General features: G+C 41.1%; 1 protein-coding gene and 1 long non-coding RNA gene across 4 annotated transcripts in view; one reads left to right on the top strand and one right to left on the bottom strand.

The window, feature by feature from the left end:
• Window positions 1-11512, bottom strand: part of LOC113460100 (uncharacterized) — a 44848-nt gene extending 33336 nt beyond the window's left edge. For 2 of the 3 annotated variants that reach the window (XR_012578078.1, XR_012578077.1), the window contains exon 1: window positions 11372-11512. This is a non-coding gene — a long non-coding RNA (uncharacterized LOC113460100). Of the gene's footprint in view, window positions 1-11192; window positions 11334-11371 lie in introns of those variants that run through there. The other variant, XR_003381822.2, reaches the window with a different exon arrangement.
• FGF10 (fibroblast growth factor 10) overlaps window positions 11327-19977 on the top strand; it is a 57725-nt gene continuing 49074 nt past the window's right edge. The window contains exon 1 of the mRNA XM_005493723.4: window positions 11327-11663. Within this exon, the coding sequence (XP_005493780.1) occupies window positions 11327-11663 (337 nt within the window). The remainder of the gene's footprint in view (window positions 11664-19977) is intronic.

Genomic DNA, 19977 nt, shown 5'->3' with positions numbered 1-19977 from the left:
GAAATTTATTGGTATATGCAGCTTCTTAAGCAAAGGCATAAGAATCACAAAGAATTACAAAATTAGTAAGGCTGGAAGGGACCACAGTGAATCATCTGGTCCAACCTGCACCTAGAACATGTTACTCGCAATTTTGTCCAGAGGGTCTTGAAAATCTCCACTGATGGAGGCTACAGAACCTCTCCAGGCAACCTATTCCAGTGTGTGGTCACCGGCACAGTAAAGATTTTCTTCTTCATGTTCAGGTGGAACTTCCTGTACATCAGTTCCTGACTGTTGTCCCCCGCGTCCTCAGACTCCACCAAGCAGAGCCTGGTCCCTCTTCTGACCCACCCCCCTGCAGACACTGATAGACATTGGTGAGGTCCCTTCTCAGCCGCCTCAAGGCTTAACAGGACCACACCCATGAGAGAGAGAGGTGTTCCACACTCTTAATTGTCTTTGCAGGCCTCCCCTGGACTCACTCTCAGAGTTCCATGTCTCTCTAGTCCTGACCGGCCCGGAGCTGGACACAACAGTCCTGGCACGGCCTCACAAGGGCTGAGCAGAGGAGCAGGATCACCATTTTTGAGCTGCTGTCACCGTTCCTCCTAATTTAGCCGAGGATACCATTGGCCTTCTTGGCCACAAGGGCACACTGCTGGCTCAGGCACCGCTCGTTGTCCACCAGGACCTCCAAGCCCTTCTCTGAGCACCTTTGCAGCAGGTCAGCCCCCAGTCTGTACTGAGGCATAGGGTGCAGCACCTGCATTTGCCGCTATTGAACTTCAGACAGTTCTCTGCCTGTCTCCAGCCTGTTAATGTCCCTCTGAAAGGCTGTACAGCTCTCCAGGGCAGCAGCCACTCCTCCCAGCTTTGTATTGTCTAAGAATTTTTCTAGAAGGCTGGCAAAGGGCTCAAAGTGCTGTAGAGCTCCCAGTTTTGCCTGAAGATTTCTAATAGTTTAGAGGAACTTATTTATGGACAGTGTTTTCTATGTCATGATTTCATGAGTTGACTTGTATTTATTTCTCTGACATCAGGCTCAGTAGCGACCTCTTCATAGATACAACTTGTATATTTACTTCTCTTGTAGAGGATAATACATTTTATACATTAGACGATGTTGGTTGGTTTGCTTTCATCCAGTCCGGATGTGGTCATTTTTGGTGGCAGGCCACTCCCTGCTCCCAGTTCTATTCCAGTTCAGAAATGACATCTGTATGTGTGACTCATCAATCAAAATGCTGGGAGTCAACATCCTAGCCTCCATTTCTATGCCAACGTTTAATGTCAGGAATAGGATAGGCTATTTTAAGGGTCCACAGTATCTTCTGAACAAATTTTCAAGGACAAGTTTTTATTTTGGAGGATGTATGGCTACTCCCTAGCTCCTATCTGATGATACTAAACAATTGTAAGACATTTTTTCTGAAGGCCACCAGGGAATAACTTGTCCACTGCGGCTGTGGACAAGCTACCTGTCTTAGACATCTGGAGGAACACAATTTCTGCAAACCATAGAGAAACTAAGAGATTTAGTTCCCTCTTCTCCCCCTCCTCAGAAACCTGACTTCTGGTGGTCTATCTGATTACATGAGTTCTTGACAAATATATATGTATGACCACAGAAATATTGTTTAGTAATCAAATTGTATAATTTGAATCAATACATTGTCTGTAAATACTATTATAAATTCTTTTAATTGCCATTCAGTAATGATGAATCTAGCTAGCACTCTCATGCCCAGAGCTTTGTAGGAAATATTAACCTGCCACTTTACTAGGTAATGAACTAACTAACTAACTAACTAATAGAATTGTTAATTAGTTGAAGTGTTTTCTGCCTTTTGATGTATATCTGACAAAAGCACCAACAAGCAAAGCTGACCTGGGCAAGTCTGAAACAAGGGTCACCACTGTTTTGTTAAACTGTCTGTACAACAGACTCACACAAGTTCAGAAGGCATCAAACACACTGGTCTTAGATGGCTCAGAAGCTAAGCAAATATATTTACCCATATTTAATCTGTAGATTTCATGGGTCAGCCTACCTATTCAGCCCTTCCATATGCTCTCCTCTGCTCAGACAGTATTTTGAAGGTATGTAGCTCCTCTTGCAGTCAACAGACAGCACTTGCCACAACTAAATAACGTGGCCTTTCCTGTTTATATCATTTAAATAGATATAAATGGCTCCAAGACGACATTCTCTGCACAGTAATCACATGAATAGAAGAACTTGATGATTCAGAGCTGGAAGGAATATCAGAGGCAAGGTAGCATCACAAGCAAGGTCAATGAGAAAGAATGCATATAAATCCTCCTTCCTTGGCCTCCTCTATGCTCTGGGTGCATGAAGTTCTTGTACACTTTTGAAAGCTACTCAGAATGATCTTTTACCATATATACAAGCTTCTATTGCTTGTTATGATCATTAATGTCTCTTGGTATCACAAATCCCAGTCTGCTCTAGGGAGTATGTATGACTGAGCTGCGCCAAAAACAAACAAACAAACCAACCCGAAAAAAGCCAAAAAACCTCCTCCCAAAACCCAAAAACTAAACCAAACCAAACTAAACCACCAAAACCAAAACCAAACTAACCAAAAAAGACCAACATCAACAGACAATAAAACTCAAACTAAAAACCAAAAATTAACCAGAAAACAAGACCTGCAGCAGTATTGCTCATATTTAGAAATATCCAGGGAAGGTATTTTAGCAGTTATTGGCATACAAAAAAAAAAAAAAACCCAAACAAACAAACAAAAATTATCATTTTCAAGGTTCCTTGCTTTGAACTACATATAGGGTACATGAAATGCAACGTTAATTTTACCAAATCTGCCATTTAGGAGCCAATCATTATCATCAGTAACTGGCAACATGGTAAGGTCTGCAATGATTTGGTTCTGTGTGGCCAGTTGTTAGCCATATGCCATAAAGAAAAATAATCTCCTTAAGCCTTGCAGAATGGATGACTGCTCTTCAGAGGCCTGCTTAAATCTTTAACATGCTGCAAACATTTTAAATAATGCTGGAAAGAAGATACCGTATTGTTATCCTTTTTCTCTGTGTTTGATCTTAATAAAAAGTTAAACAATCTGCTAATAAATATAGAACTAATTAAGCTGCATTTTCAAAACCATAATCTGCAGCTGGAGAGTACCATATAACAGATGAAAATCATCTTTTAGAAGATCACAACTCAGCAATAAGCTGACTTTGGGGGACTCATTCTTTGATACAGAGACTAGAAAACAGCAGAGTCTGGCTATTTTTTGAAACCCAGGCCTAAACAATAAGAGTCTATCTAGCTGCACAATTATATCTGAGTCATGGTGTTCTTACATATAGCATTAAGTGTATGAGAATGTTCCAAGCTGCAAAGCATTGAGGGAAAAAATCCTCTGCGTTCAAGCTGCCTCCACTTTTGGTTCTTGCCTTCATGGCATCTTTGGTGAGACATGTTTGCCATATATAAGTGTAAAGGTACAGTCTTCAGAAGGGTGGTGTCCAGCCCTGCACAGCAATTATGTGGAAATACAGGTGGAATGTCCCCTATATTTCCCACTCTGCTGCACATCCCCTGGGTGATGCCACACTGGAGAAGACTGACACCTGCCCAGCCTGGCTGAGCAGCAGCTCCAGTCCTGCCTGTGCAGCAGGAGACATGGGGAGCTGTCCCTTCCTTCTCGGCCATGCCTCAGGCTCCTGTGCCAGCCAAGGGCTCACTTCCATCGCCCTTCCTCACGCTGAGAGGTGCTTACTCACAGAAGTTATCCCAGTGACTGCTACAAATTAGCTGACAAAGAAGAGGCAATGTGTGAGCTCCCCCTGCAATGTGTGAGCTATTAACCAACTCAGAGGGAGCCCAGCTGGCTACCCTGGTCGCCTGTGGTGAGGCAAGCGTGTTCAGCTGTTGGGCTGGTGTTCCTAGCTGTCAGCTCTGTTTCAAATAGCTCCACGAGCAAAGCCTGGAAGTAACTTATTCACTCCCTTTCAGTAGCACTCAAGAAGGATGGTGCTGTGGAGTTTTTGTATGGCTTTGCTGCATTTCTGAAATGGATTGTGATCGAATCCAGGTAGAGTACAGGATAGTTAGCACCTTTTAGGGTACACACCCCTGTGTGTGAAAAAGCACTTATAATTTTTTATCTGTTACATTTTCTTCTCCCCATGCCCCGCAAAAAAACCCCAAAAAACATTAAGAAAATTTTAAAAATAACAAAACAAACCACAACCAACTTTTTCTAGTAAACAGAAACCATTCAGAAACCCAAAGATGACATTTGGGCACCATATTATCTGTTTTCTGCATCTTGAGAAAAAGCTGTAGAAATAGATAAAATAGCAGTGGCAGAAGGGGAGGAGGGGAATAATTACTGTTGCCATTACACAGAATACTCACAGGTGTACATGCTTATATGGAATGTATGTCAGAATGCCCAAAATATTTCTTCAAAGCTTTAGTAGGATTCTCCATGGAAAATACAGGCTTAGATGACACTGAGTGGGAGGAGAAAATAATCTGCAAAGGCCTAATGGACCTCTTGCCTCTTCTTGGCTTTTTCTGGCTGGTTTGTTCTGAATTGCTCATATTTATAGGAGAATCTAAGTGGTCCTCATTTACGGTAGTATGAAAAAAGAAAAACAAATCCTCTAAGATTTAAGTACCTCCTTGAAAATACTGCCTTTTTGATTATATTTGTGCCACAGAGTAAGCAAAACTGGCTGCCAGCAGACCATTACTAAACATGGTCATTTTCCAACCCACACACATAGCTACTTATGGCACTACAACTCAGTGTCTGTGGGTCTGTAATTTCCTCTTGCTGACCTTCACAGAATGCATTTTTTACTTATTTCTTCTTCTTCTCTTAATAGCTGTATTTACCAAGCAAAAGTTATCCAAATATTTCAAAATGTCATACATCTCTTTGTAATTTTTTTTGTCAGACACAATGTAACCATGAATGTATTTTGAGGGAATAACTACAATTAGCATTTTAGAGAGAATAAACCACTTTGTTAATTGTTTGCTTGAAGTGTAGCATTCAGACAGTTTTGCCAATGCATCCATGACAGAGTCACCACTAATAGTAATTAATACTTTTAATCTAAGTAATGCAACAAAATCCTCCTGGAGCCACAATTTATATGTCTATTCACAAGATCACAACCTGTGCATTTCTAAGGGCTTTTACCTTTTGTTTGTGTTTCTCAAAAGAAAAACATGGGACAGGATATATTCCAGTTAATCATTACCTATCACCTGTGGCAGTGCTAGCCCAGCCAATGCTTTGCTCTTCCACCAGATGTCAGAGAGTAAGTGGCATATCACTCATCTCTGGAGGACTCAGCCTGCCTCAAGGGCACTTGGCCATTCTCACCACTGACTCTATGCTGGTGGAACCAGCTCTGGCTGGTTATCTTAGCTTCATTTTGGTTATCTCAGACACATTTTCTGTGTCTCTGTTATGTCTGATCTAGAAACACAAGTGGTTTTGAAATAAAAATGAAATGGTGAAACATGCATTTTATTAACCTTTGCTAAACTCTGCTTGAGTTCTTCTCCATTTTTGGATACTTGGTTGGAAAGGAGTTTGCACAGAGGAGCAAGGAGTATGCTGTCACTACCAAGTCCCATTACAGGCAGCTAAAATAGTGTTCTGGCTTTATGTCTTTTATTCCAGCTACAAAAACACTGATGAGTTACACCACCTGCAGGCTTGATCTTTGACAACATAAGAGTTTATATACTTAATTCTTATACATAATATTGGAATAATATTAGTATTCTGACATTCTTTTTCAATGTCACAGAGGTATATGAAATGGTAACAAATAGAGATTAAATTGTGATTTTGCAGATTTTTCAGAAGAAAAAAACTGAAATATTATTTTTTCTCAAGCTTTAAGACATATTTTATTAGTTAAAGTTCAATGTCATTCAGTCCCTGTTGTTAGGGGACATGAACTACACTCTGTAAATATTTCAGCAAGCAGCACGGTGTCTCAAATCAAACAACCTGTCTCATTGATGGCTGCTGCTACGTGCCACTGCCTTTTCTTTGTAATTCAGAGATACAGTGCCACAGGCTGGGATAGAGTGGAAAGTGTTCCAGCAGAAAACAACTTGGGTATGCTAGTGACAGCAGCTGCCCATGAGCCATGCTGTGCCCAGGGGGCCAAGAAGGTCAATGGCATCCTGGCCTGGATCAGCAATGCTGTGGCCAGCAGGGCCAGGGCAGGGATTGTCCCCCTGTGCTGGGCCGTGCTGAGGCCGCACCTCCAGTGCTGTGCCCAGGGCTGGGCCCTCACTGCAGGAAAGGCCCTGAGGGGCTGGAGAGAGTCCAGAGAAGGGCAATGGAGCTGGGGCAGGGTCTGGGGCACAAGTGCTGTGAGGAGCAGCTGAGGGAGCTGGGGGTGTTTGTCCTGGAGAAAAGGAGGCTCAGGGGGGACCTCATCACTTTCCACCACTGCCTGAAAGGAGGCCGTGGCCAGGTTGGGTTGGTCTTTTCTTTTAGGCAACCAGTGACAGAAAGAGAAGACATGGCCTCAAGCTGCACCAGCGGAGCTTTAGCTTGGATTTTAGGAAGAATTTATTCACAGTTAAACATTGGAATGGGCAGCCCAGGGATGCGGTGGAGTCACCAGGAGCTGTTTAAGGAAAGACTCATCACACTCAGTGCCATGGTCTGGCTGACAAGGTGGTGTTCAATCACAGGTTGGACTTGATGATCTCAGTGTTCACAGAATCAGCAATTCCATGATTCAGTGTTTTACAATAATACCAAGTTCTGCAGTTTGGAATTGATGTACAGAGGGAGGCATCTGAGCCATTGATGTGTTTGGCATTCCACACCTTGTTTCTGGCAGAGCTACCTCTCTGGCAGTGACAATCCTGGCTGAAATCCCTCTCAATGAAATCACTGGCAAATTTTCCAATACCTTGAATAAGAACAGAATTGGGTGCCATGACCAGAAGATACATGTGCATCTCTCATCATACTGTAAGCAGCAAATGTTCATGATGGCAATCTAGCAATCTAAACTGAGAGGCTAGTGACATCTGGGAGTAAGTTGATTATATTAATACCCAAGAACACAAACAGAACTTATTTACATCATCAGAAAAAATAGGACATTGACTAAGCGAAATCATGCAAGGCAAAATTTATTCCAACTTCATTAAAATAATCTTTGTCTGATCCAAGTCACCTACTTAACTAGGAAAAAAAAAAAAAAAAAAAAAAACCAAAAAAAACCCAACAAAACCCAACCCAAAAACCCACAAATTTGCCTCCTTGCTGATGAAAAGACAAATACATGACATAAGCTATTGCTATAAGTATTTTAAAAATAATTTTAGCCTTTTTTTCATTAAAATTCACCTGTACAACTTATTTCTCTAAATATACTTTAGAGAGAAAACATCTCAAAAAGAAAATTCTTTAAATATATTTTCTACTTTTTTTACAAATTTTTTTGGAAAGTGTTTTCTTTATTTCATTCTGGATGGGTCAATGTAATTCATAATTTATAAAACTGCCATGCAGGAGATATTTTGCAGAATTTTGCAGTGGTAAAAGGCAAAACAGAATTACTGGTTTTGAGCAGCAGGTACCATTTCTAGTCTAGGACTTGTACTGAAGGTAGCTGCTTTTCAAGCTTAGCAATGGAACAATTAATAAAGAAACCCATTAAGGTCTGATTGTTGCTGCTAAAAAGGAAGGTTGAATTTCAGGCCTTTGAAGTAACTGAGAATGATTCAGGCCTCATTACAGAGATATAATCTACATTCATACATTTATGTTAGTGATTCAAATCTATTGGGACAGATTGAATTCCGTTAAATAGTGGATCTTTCCTGTGGAACTTTTCTCAGGCTTTCTCAGGCTAACCTAAGAGGTGACCTGACAATACAAAGTAGTGGGGTATTTAGGGATTCAACTGTGCTATAAAAGAAAGGCTATACAGAAGGTAGAAAAAAGAATGAGATATAATCTAAAAAGCTATGTCAGCTTTTCATTTGGACTCTGTTTTGTAAATGCCCTCCTTGTCATCACACAGGACAGAAAAGGACTCTATGCATTGCAGTAGTTTAAAGTACTGCCCTGAATATTGCACCTGCCAGAAGCAGATCTTGTGAGAAATTCTGCGGGTGTTGAATTTTCTGTTTTTAAGTACAAAATCTTGCAACCAATATATAGATAATCATGAGCTAGAAACAGGTTTAAGCACAACTCTTCTTGAGTTAGTTGAAGACAGTACCTATTTTTTCAGGGTTAATTATGGCTGTTTAACCCTCAAATTATTTCTAACTCCCATCAGAGATCTTAAAATGCCAATTTGCTTTATTTTCCAACATTTGACAGGAAAAAGAGAAAAACCAAAAGGAAAGACATACTCAAATCTAAAAGTTTAAGATATTATGGAAATTGTTTCTAATTTAAGCTGTCGGAATCAAAATTACTTCAATTTTAGAAATAATGTCTTGTATCCTTCATGACCCAGGCAGCACTCAAACATTGACATAAGTTTTGTAGACACACATGTAAGCGGTCAGGCATTCACAGAAAAGAGTGGTTTGCTTTACATTTTTTCTTGTTTCTCTGCTTTTATAAAATTAATTACCAAAAGGAAAAGCCTTAGGCAAAAGGAAAGCCTAAATCAGATTTGCAAAAAGAAAGATTTTTGAAATGCTTTGCACTCAGTGCAAATTCATGCAGAATAAATAATCTGAAGTACCATAAACAACATCGTAAAACATATTGATTCTAACATTAAATGGTTTCATTTTTAAGGCTGTTTAAATGTCACCCCCAGCAGCTGAACACATAAATTGAGGAGCCAACTCTCTCCAGGATAAACACCACAATTGGAGAAAATAATTTCTAATTTCTGTTGTGAAGTTACCAATATATTTAACATCCTCATCTAATGAATCAGTCTAATTTTAGAACTGTTTGTTCTTCCTGCATTTTCTGTTGTTTAAACTAAGATTTACTCCAAATGCCAAATGGAATCACATAGGAGGTTTTCCATTGCATTCCACTGATCTGCATTACTGCCTATATTTCAAAAAAGTTTTGGGTTTGCTTATTGAGCTACTCACTGTGTTTCTGTACCTATTTCCTTGATATTCCATTCTCTTAGCAAATGTTCCATCCACTCGTGTTCCAAAACAGTTATTTAACATGGCTAAATACTGACTAAAATACAATATCTTGCATGCCGCCCATACCCTGTCAGTTTCTGATGCTTTATTCTGGTGTTAAAAGATAGTACATCATATGGAAGATGCTTGTTGATTGCGGGGAAAGCTGACACTTCAGTGATGGGCTAGAAATATGAAACTGTCGTAACACTCAGTACGTGAAATGATAAATCCACTAGAAGAGATGGAATCATAGGAAAAACCAACAGCATATGCCCCTCCAGGAAAATAATAGCTTGAAAAATCGCTTAAAATAGCCTCGAAAATGGAAAAATTGTTTCTTTCTGGCAAGGGAAACTGCACTAGTTTAAAAAAAAAATTTAAAAGACAGCAAAGTATTCAGACAGATTTTATGGGGAAACCTTTGCAATGCCAATAAAATCCCTTTTGCTTTGAAGTCAGACGCGTGATTCAGTAAACGACTCATGTTAGCAATTAGAAAATGGTCATTTAGGGCCCTGATTTCTTTTGAGACAAGGAGAGTGAGGGTGGGGAAAAAGACACAATAAATCTTGAGAGGCTTAAAAGGAAGAGCAGGCTAAAGTGTGAACTTCTTATTTCAGCAACGGAAGCGAGAAATCAGTGATTCATTGAAGGAGGGAGAAAGACCTCCATGCAAGCTGGCAGAGAAGAAGGAAAAGGAGCTAATTATGTCTCTTCCCTTTTTACTCTCTCTGACCAGCATATAATCTGCTTTTCCAAGGTCTGCCTGTAGTATATACTCCTTTCCAACCTCTCCACCCAACCCCTCCTCCAGCGGGGGGGAGGGGGAGGTCTAGCAGGCAACAAGCTCCAGGTGGCTTTCTCAATCACTTCACTGCCAAAAAAAATAAAATAAAACCCTCCAGTAGAAAACAAGTTGGGGTTTTGGGGGTTGGTTTTTGTTAGTTTGGGGAGGCTGTTTAGTGGAGGAGGTTGGTTGGTTGAGATTTTTTTCTTTTTTCTGGTGGGGGGGGGAGAGAGAGAGAGAGAGAGTGGGGGAAGAGTGAGGGGGAGGGAAGCCTCCCTGGAGGGGATTGGTTCAACTTGGAAGACAGGGAAATTAGTAAAGCATGAGTCTCTAAGCCATGCTGGTGGCCGGCGCTCCGAGGAGAAGGACGCTTTAGGAGCAATTAGCAGCGAGCCGAAGGCGGCCGCTGCCGCAGCCCGGGAGGAAGCGAGGGCAGCTCCCGGGGCTGCCTCCGCAGCAGGCACCGCTCGCTCCAGCTGCAAAAAGGTTTCAGATGTCCCACCACTGCCTGACCCCCTGCAAATAAGGGCTGACCACCAGAGGCACATCCCACCTCTGACTTGTAATCGCTGACATTTAGGCTACAGCTTCCAACCTGTTTACAACCAAAGGGGGAGGGAAAGGAAAGGAAAGGAAGGGCGGGGGGACAAGTTGGGATTTCTCCTTCTCTCTTTCTCTCGGGTTTTTTATTTTTTTTAATACTGTTCTGGAGAATTCAAAGCAAAACAAAGAAACTTCCTCCTCTGGGGTTGTCAGTGAGAAAAGGACGAGTTGTGCAACTGGTTTGGGATTTGCAAAAAGGCAAGAGGGTGGGGATCAGAAGAAGGTGCAAAGCCACAAAGTGTGAGTGCGCGTGTGTGTAAAGGTGTATGTGTGAAAAATCCATTCCGGCACCCCTTTCCGCTGGCTATTATTTATCTTAGTTGTTGGTTTTGTTGTTGTCATTGACTGTGCTGTCATCTATTTTTCAGACCTTTCTGCATCTAAGATGGTGAAGAAAGGAGTGAGGAAGAGAACAAAATAACTACTGGAAAGTCTCAAACCAGGTTGGGGAGTGTGTGTGCATGTGGGGGGCTGGGGAAGGGAAAAAGGAAAGAGGATTAACCACAGCAACCCCCCCACCCAAAAAAAAAAAAAAAACCAAAAAACAAAACCAACAACCAACAGCTCTTTTTTCTGAGGGAGGACTCGAAGGATTAAAAGGCAGCAACTTCTGAGGCGATTTGTCCCCTGAGTTATGGATGTTGGTGCACTTACTTCAGGCCAGATCAGAGCTCAGACGAATCTAACCAGCAGCAACCACCGTCTCTCCACTTGCCTTTTACCAGGTTTTACCCTTCCAGTATGTTTCATTTGATAAGACATTTTCCAGCGCCCAGAGTTTCAGTACAATGTGCAAATGGATACTGACAAATGGTGCCTCAGCCTTTTCCCACCTGCCTTGTTGCTGCTTGCTGCTGCTCTTCTTGGTGTCTTCTGTGCCTGTCACCTGCCATGACCTCGGCCAGGACATGCTGTCCCCGGAGGCCACCAACTCCTCTTCTTCATCATCCTCCTCCTTCCCCTCGTCCTTCTCCTCTCCTTCCAGTGCGGGGAGACACGTGCGGAGCTACAATCACCTCCAAGGAGACGTGCGCAAGAGGAAGCTCTATTCTTACAACAAGTACTTTCTCAAGATCGAGAAGAACGGCAAGGTCAGCGGCACCAAGAAGGAGAACTGCCCGTTCAGTAAGTACGGCTCTGCCGCCGCGCTGCCGGGCAGGGGCCGCTGCTCCCCGGGCCGAGCGCCCGAGCCCCGGCCGGGAAGGGAAGGGACGGGAGAGGGAGAGGTGGCGCCGCGGAGGGGAGGGGGCGCACGGCAGGGCTGGGTGGGCTCGGCTCGGCTCCTCAGGGACGCCGCTCCCGCACAGCCCGTATTTGCGAACCGCTCCGGTTACATTTGTTTTGCAAATGGCCTCGCTGAGCACCGTTTGTTTCTTCGCCAGGCAGAAGAGCAAATTAGAAAGATTTGCAAGGAAGTGGCGGGGAGTGTGTGGGGGACATTGTCTCCTGAATCTGAAAATCATTATCCCCTGTCATTAGGGCGCCTTGACGAGAGCGCTGCATTGGAACAATTAATCGATTGCCCGCACGCTCCGCTCCCCGCGGCCCGCTCCCGGAGCAGGGCTGTTCATTCCCGGGGCCGGGCTCCCGCCGGGGCTGCCCGCGGAGCCGGAGCCCGTGCGCGCCCGCGCTGCCGCCCGCCGTGCGGCGGAGGCGGTGCCGCGCTGCGCCCCGCCGGTCCCGGGCTGCCGCGCCGCTATACCGCTACTCGCTCCATTGTAAACATCTGGGGCTGCCTTCCCACAGACCTCACACGCGTTTCATTGTCCTTTTCTTTCTTTCTTTTTCTCTCTTTTTTTTTTTTTTATTTTATAAATTATTTCGGAGCCAAAGTCATATGGCGGTCCCCATAGCTGAAGTTTCGAGCTTTTCTCTAGAACTAATTAGATGCTTAGTAATAGCATGCTTCTGGTAATGTAATTTTTTGGCTGTTAGTGCTAGAAACGTACCCTTTACTTGGTTTTCCTGCCTATGCAGTCTCAAATTGAACTGTACTAAATCACAATGTATTGCTTTCTCTTATAAATCTTAACTGACTATGTCCCACTATAGGAACATGCTGAGAAAGTAAGCTCTGTTAGGCAACTCGAGGATACTCTAAGGCTTTCTTCAACTGGTAAAGAACCACATTTTGGTTCTTGTGTTGTTTTACATAAATCCAGATAAACCCCGGAATAAATCTGCTGTTAAATTAAAACAACTGAAAGCGAATTAAGTAGATCCCTTGCTAGCTAATGTGTAAAACAGGCAGTTCTTCAGCAGGTTGCCTTGCTATATGACAGACACTACTGTTAATTCAGCTGTATTTCTGGTAAATACCGTAATATAACTTTAGAAACAGGGAGAAAAGTGTTGGAGTATCATGTGTTGCTGCTTCACTTGCTCCACCTTGCAACTTCATGCTTTATCACACATTCTAATGTTTATAAATGCTTTAGATGTCAAAGCAGCTGAATCTTACCACCTCCCCTTCTGTATTACATAGAAAGGCAAATTCTTAAAAAAAGCAGAGCTGTGAGGGAGGCTTAACTTTGATGAATTTGTATGGAATGAAGTCCTGGAACTGTGTTTCTTAGATTACCTTTGGCTTTGGAGGAGAACAGCACCCCTAAAATGGGATTTTGAAAGCTTTGCATGCATCTCTGAGAACAGCAAACCGTTCTGTATAGCACACTGCTGCCAAGAAGGGCTGTAAGGTGCCCACTCTGACAGCAGTGTACGCAGGGAAGTAGCTACAGATCTGAGCAGTCCCACTTTGCCAGCAGAATTGCTCAGTGAGTAAACTTACCCACATGCTTGAACTTTTGCAAAGTCCTGCCAAGAAGAGGTAGAATGGACTGAAATGCACAAATACAAGTTCCTACCTTTTCAGGCTACGTGCAAGAACAACCCCCCACGACTGTGGGAGGGGGTGTGCACGGTGTGTCCTGGTTTTTCTGTCAGTGCATCAGAAAGAGAATTGCCTTCTCAGTGATGTCATGATTACTGCCACATCTGCACAGTATCTGCTGAAAGAGAGGAGAATGTAGGTTTTTTTCATATAAAAACAAAACAATGCCTTTATTGTACATAATTGCATCCTATCACTGAAGATTACATGCAGTGAAGAAAGGACTGCCATAATCTTAAAACTTGCAGCATCCCCACTGTACTTCATCACAACGGCAGACCTAGTGAACATCCTTCAGCTCAAAACTATTTCCATCCTGTTGACAGAAGTCAGAGTTCTCTGTTGCTGATTCATACTGATTAAAATATGGAGCGTGACATTGTCTTTTCTGTAAAAACATAGTCTGAGACTATTTAAAAATATATTTATTGTGCCTTTATTCAAGGCTGTTTGTGTAGCAAAATGTTGCAAGTGAATTCAGTAAATCTATGTTTTTCACAGCATCATGTGTAGCAGTGCTATCATAATACTGCTGTAATCCCCAGCTGGACTGATTCCATGCAAAGATATGGTATCTCTCACATGGTCTGAAATAAGTAATTACATGTGAATACATTTCTGCCTTGCATAGGGTTAGCCAGAGAGGCCACTAAATTGTAGCCTGTTTAACATTACAAGCTATTTAATCTCTAAAATTAGTTTCTCCCTCCGAAACCATGTTTTCCTAAACAAATAAGAGTGACTATTGACATACAAGACTGAAATATTCTAATTTGGAGGCTAATTTTCTCATATGCTAATGTTTAAAATTCATTTATGCTGCAGTAAAGCCTTATCAGTAGGTCTGTAAGATCGTGATATATTGTGTAATTAGACAACAGCCTTCACGGCTCTCTGCCAGTTAAGCACTGTCACGTAAGAAGAACAGTTGGAGAAATTCAGAATAAACATTCAGAAAGCAGAATTTAGTCTCCAACCTTTGAACGGCTCAAACAGCGTTCATGGATTAGCTCTATAAATATTGTGTAGAGTGCACTAAATTAAAGTTTACTCTGGCAGCTGTATTCCGACTTGATTGCTTGGAACTATTCCATCATCCTTTCTCTACCTGCGGAGTACCAGGTGGTTCCTGACTGTTCTGTCAGAAAACTGGCAGAACTTGTAGCACTTGGCATGGCTGGAGGTGTCTGTCACTAGATAGATGTAGGACACTTTATTTTATTTTTCCTTACATCTGGAAGTTGATCCTCAAAATACAACTACTACCTTGTCCTACAGCACCACAGCTGTGAAGTCCCTTGCCCCTGTTCTTGACAGAGCCCTTCACAAGCACAAATAAAGAGAGCTGTAGTGCTTTTTGGAGGCTTACACACTAGATGAGGGACCAACAATCCAAAAATCCTCCAAAGAGCAATAACAAAAGCTTTCACTATACCTTGAGCTCTGGGATCATCAAAAGAATCTAAAGACAAATATTGAAATTGAGAGGGAACTGCATGTATGCAGATTCTGACTTGACTCCCACACTGGCAGTTCTCTTGATTAAGATAGAGAATCTCTCTGTGATTAATGGTTGACATGCATTAAAGCTACATGATATTTGATAAGCAGGTTCAAGAAAACTTGAATGTATGTCTCAGTGCTATACAATTTTCAGTTGTCTTCTGAGATAACCATTCACAGTACTATAGGGCACACAATTTGCAGGACAGATCTTATTAGTTGAAGAACAACAACAAAACACACAATACTCCGTTTGCAGCAGCTGACCCGCAGTCTGTGGAGGGCGTTCTGCCTGAGCAAAGATTGCAGGACCAGGCTCTTATTTAGGTGCACGTTCAGGGAGTGCAGTCCGCGTCACTGAGCCTGGAGAGGAGTGGGAAGGATTGCTGGAGGGATCCCTGCGGGCTTTGGACCAAGCGGTGCTATGCAAAACCTACAGCAGATGGCGGCACAGCCACTGCCTGGTGTCACCTCTGCTCAAAGAGGTGGACCACGAGGGTCTGCATCCTCAACTGTGGAGGCTAATTTAGTTCAAGCAAAGCCATTCCAAGCAAAGATATTCTATTTATTTGTCTTATGAGCAACCCAAGTGGTCTATTTCAAGAAAAAGGCACTTTGTTGCAGAATGAAAGTCTATGTCAGGGGACCTAGCAAGAAATAATTAGCTACTTCCCACAGGCTAACCTATTCCGGGCTTTTCTTCTGAGTATTCAATTATCTTTTATACTAAGCTTTAGGAACTCTTGAATTCTCTGATAGTCCTTGCTTTTGCTTTGGTTAGCGTGGGATAAGCTTAACCACATAGTGAGTGAAAGAAGAAAGTTTTGACCCTCATTCTTTAGCCCAAAAGATTGTAAACAACCACTTAACTACTAGAAGTCCTGAACATTACTAATGAGGATTTTAATTGTGTTCATATATACGTGACATACAAATAGGTATTTGTATTCTAGATTGGTTTATATGCCAAAAAATAGCATTAAGTGTGTTTTGATTAGGTATACTTCATTTGATACTCATTTTTTTCACCATACCTCTGGTGCAGGAAAGACAATAAAGTGCCATAGGTACCTTAACATCAGTTATGAAGCTCCAAGCAGATTAGAATAATTGATAAAATAGACTCTTTTCCTACCAAACATATTGTAAACTAACTATTTGGGATTATTGACTCCTTATCATATGTGTTTGTAAATTAATGTGAGAATTTTTCACTGTTTTTCTAAAGACGGACTAGTGTTTTGCTCGTTTACTGTCCAAAGAGTTCTGTTTTATGGCTTTACTAATCAAAATACTTAAAAGAGGAAATAATAATGAGTAAAGTAATTTGAAAACTTGGTTCCTTACTGTGAAATGTATATGTTTTTGAGGACATGATTTCTCATTTTTGGGTAGGTTTTTTGTTGTTGCTGTCATTGTTTTTGGTTTTGGGTTTGTTTTTTTTTGTTTGGTTTGGTTTTTGCTTTTAGTTTGTAGAACTCAGTTATATAATTTATAACCAGCAGTATAAAACCGTAGGCACTTAGGATTTATGAATGTGGAAAGAATTGTACTATTTAATGTCTACATGACACTCTCCTGTTACCCTTACTGCATTCCTGCCTTGTGGACCCTCCATGCTGATACTGTAGCCCTGTCATAAATCTTTTCAAAATACACAGTTGTAAGAAGTCTTTTTGTCTCCATAAATCTAACTTATAGCCACTTGGGAAAAAAAAATCCCAAGAGTTTGGAGCAACTGGAAGTTTGTTCCCAAACCCCAGAAGAAGGAAAGTAAGGGACATGGACATACAGGTTTATAGATGCCATGTTTCTGTTTTAATGGGAGGGTTCACAGGTAGTGGCTCAGTCAAAACTTCCCTCGAAGATGGCATTAGCTGAGTGAGCAGTATAGAATGTGCTTACACTTCTGAAACATCTTGGATGCATTCACTCATAGGATAAGATCCTCTGTTTTGAAATAAGGCATTTTAAGATGACTTTCAGATGTCTTTGAACTGTGTGTGTGAATAGGGGCCTTTTCACTTCAAATGAGAGTCAGATCAGATCCTGCAATACGGGAGTTTTCATTTATTGCAGAACCTTTCGTGTAAAAAAAAAGAAAACTTTTCTATGCACTTATCTTGTTAAACTGTGTCTTAAGTTAAAAATTGCAGGTACCTGTATGAACATAGAACAACAACTCATGTGAGGTGGACTGCTGATTTTTCCTATGAGAAAGTAATCTAATTCCACAAGAAAGATTCTACATAGAAAAAAAAAAAAGTATATGTAAATAATGTTGTGCTTCTATTTCTAGGCTTAGTATTTGGGATGATAGTGTCAACAAAGCAGAGAAATGACTTGGTTGGTTTGGGATTTCTTATATACTCCCTTCTTGACATTGATATGCCTTGACAAAACATTGTTTTCTATTCAATAGAGAGCTTTTTGAATCAAGCTCTTACAGTCTCTTTTTCCTCAAGCTAGTACCAGGTTGAAATTTCAGCTTCCTCATTTAAATGCTTGCTACTACTGATTGCAGTGGTATATATCACTGAACTACTTTATCCTAATATTCTGGGGTATATCATCTAATGACCTCTTTGTCACTTGGAACATCACAAATATTTTGTTTATCAACATTACCAACCAATGTCAGCATGATGAGGCTGCAAGAAAAAGTAACCCTTGCTCATTTTGGGCTCTGCATACCAAACTACCAGATAAGAAATGGAGGACCAGTTTAGTTAGTCTTAGCACATGTTTGTTTCTCAGTTGGTAGGTGTATTAGTGCCACTAGTCTAACTGTGTGTACCTGTCAAACAAGTTTTCCTTCTTTGACAATTTATTTTTATGTGATATTTTGCTATCTTACATCCTTTCATTGCACAGATGCTTTAACAGGGAAAAGTAGTTAATGGTGCTTGCAACCTTAGTTCTGTTAACTAGAGGGATCCTTCCCTAGCTGCCCTAATTGCTTCTGGTTCTTGCGCCAATTTCTTGTAAAACATCTCTGTTGGTTACAACATAGTAAAAAGGAGACAGGAAACAGTGTTTCATGAAGTTTTGAAAAGTCAGCCTGGGAAAGCACGCTGTGTTTATGAAGAGAATTAAAATCTTCAAGGGTAGGAGTCAGAAGGAAGTGGCTAAATCTTTAATCACTGAATGAATATTAAAAAATTAATTCATTAAAATTTATTTTGGTGCTTCATGTGTACAGTGCAACAAATAGAAGTTGCAGGGGAAAGAAATGGTTACAAGTAAGCCAAGTCTCATACTAAATAGTGTCTTTAAAGGCACTGTTTTTAAATTAGGTCACTTGTGTTCTTTCTTTGAACATTCAGTTCTAATTGCAACAGTAAATCAAAGAATATGCTCAAAGTAGATTCCCATGTAAGGTGGACAACTGGACAGTGCCTTTTTACTGCTACTAACACGTGCATCCAATTACTGGGTTGATATACTCACAATGTCAGCTGTAAAGCATTCCCCTATTTTATAGTTAGCCTAAAGAATTATTAGCCTGTCCCCTTTCACATTTACCTCTAAATAATCTGTCAGAGTGTATATCTTCTACAGTTAAAGAGGAATTTTCACGCACATCGAAGCTGACTTTCAAGAAAAAAGGAAATGTTGAAACTACACCAAACAGTTTTATTCCTTTTCTTTTTCCCTCTTCCATAATTTTTGGTATTGTCAAAGAGAGGAAAAGGTTATGGATAGTAGGAATATGAATGATCATGAATGTTCTATAAAAATAAAGAAGAAGATCAGATCTTTCATAAACCTTGATTTAGGAAAGAAATATGATGCCTGCTCCTTTCGTGGTGGAAAACATATGTGAAGGACATAGTTGTTTTTCCATTCCTGACTCATCTTCCTATGTGGGGAGCAGAAGTGAAAATGAGGGGGTTGAGGGAGGTGGGGGAATTGTGAGGAGTCTCTTTGCTCTTCTTTATTCTGCCACTGATATTAGAGGTTCAAACATTTCATAGAAATAAATGAAATGTAAGTTTTCTTTTAGGTTCCTGACACACAGCTGTGCAGCTGTAGTCAGTATGTGTGGGAGTTGGGGAGGGAATGCTGAAGCATTTTGGAATCATTCAGGAGGTTATTTAATTGGAATTAAGGCACAGTGCTAAGTGGAGACTGGGTATAAATCAATGATATTGTGCCCGCATTAGAGGAAGTGGGTGGGATGTGTGACAAGTACCAGATCACTACTAGAAAGGATGACAAGAAAGAAATGGGGGCAGCATGTGTCATGAGTGGGAGAGAAGTGGGGAGAGGGGGAGCATGGCTTACCCCTTTTGGCAGCTGTGAACTGCCAGTGATGTTGCGTTGTTCTGTCTGATCTCACTGTAACATCTGTTTGTCACAGACTGAAACTATGAAGACATTAAGGTGCCTTTTGAATTTGTATAAAAGTGTGTGCCTGGTGTTAGGATATGAATGTTCCACTCCCAATTTAATTGTGTCTTCTCTGACCCTGTTCTGTAGATATTAGATACTATTTGGCAGCTGCTCTAGGGTTTTCTTCTTCATTTTATCCTCTTTGAGAAGATTAATAACCTACTTTATTCCTAATACCAAATTCAGTATCAACTACTTGCAAGAAGAAGGGTAGGTGAATTGCCCCTTGAAAGTAATAAACCATTTGAAAGAGCTACACGCTATGCATTAAAGAAAAAAAAAGTGGGGTTTTAGTTGGTTGGTTTTTCTTAATTTTTTCAGTATGCTAATACTGCAAGCTATATTTGTTAAGAGAAACATATACCTGAAGGACATCAAGTTACCCTAGAATTCCAAGTGGTTTGACTTTTGGAGCAAGGACTAGAGTGGAGTACAGTGTTTTGGTTGGTGCTGTGTTATCAAATATGTCATATTTTGCAAGCTTATCATTAGGATTTGAAGCAGATACATAGTTACAAGTTTGTTGCTGCAGTGAGCAAGGGAAAATGTGTGTTCTGGAATGGAATAGGAGATGACTGCATTTAACACAATTAATATTTTATAAGACTGCTGTTTAGTGTCTTCTTCTCACAATTTTATTATGACATTTTA

This window comes from Zonotrichia albicollis, chromosome Z (assembly GCF_047830755.1).
Source record: "Zonotrichia albicollis isolate bZonAlb1 chromosome Z, bZonAlb1.hap1, whole genome shotgun sequence".
Classification (NCBI taxonomy): domain Eukaryota; kingdom Metazoa; phylum Chordata; class Aves; order Passeriformes; family Passerellidae; genus Zonotrichia; species Zonotrichia albicollis.
Note: the sequence above shows the minus strand (reverse complement) of the source record. Positions and strands in the feature narration are given on the sequence as shown.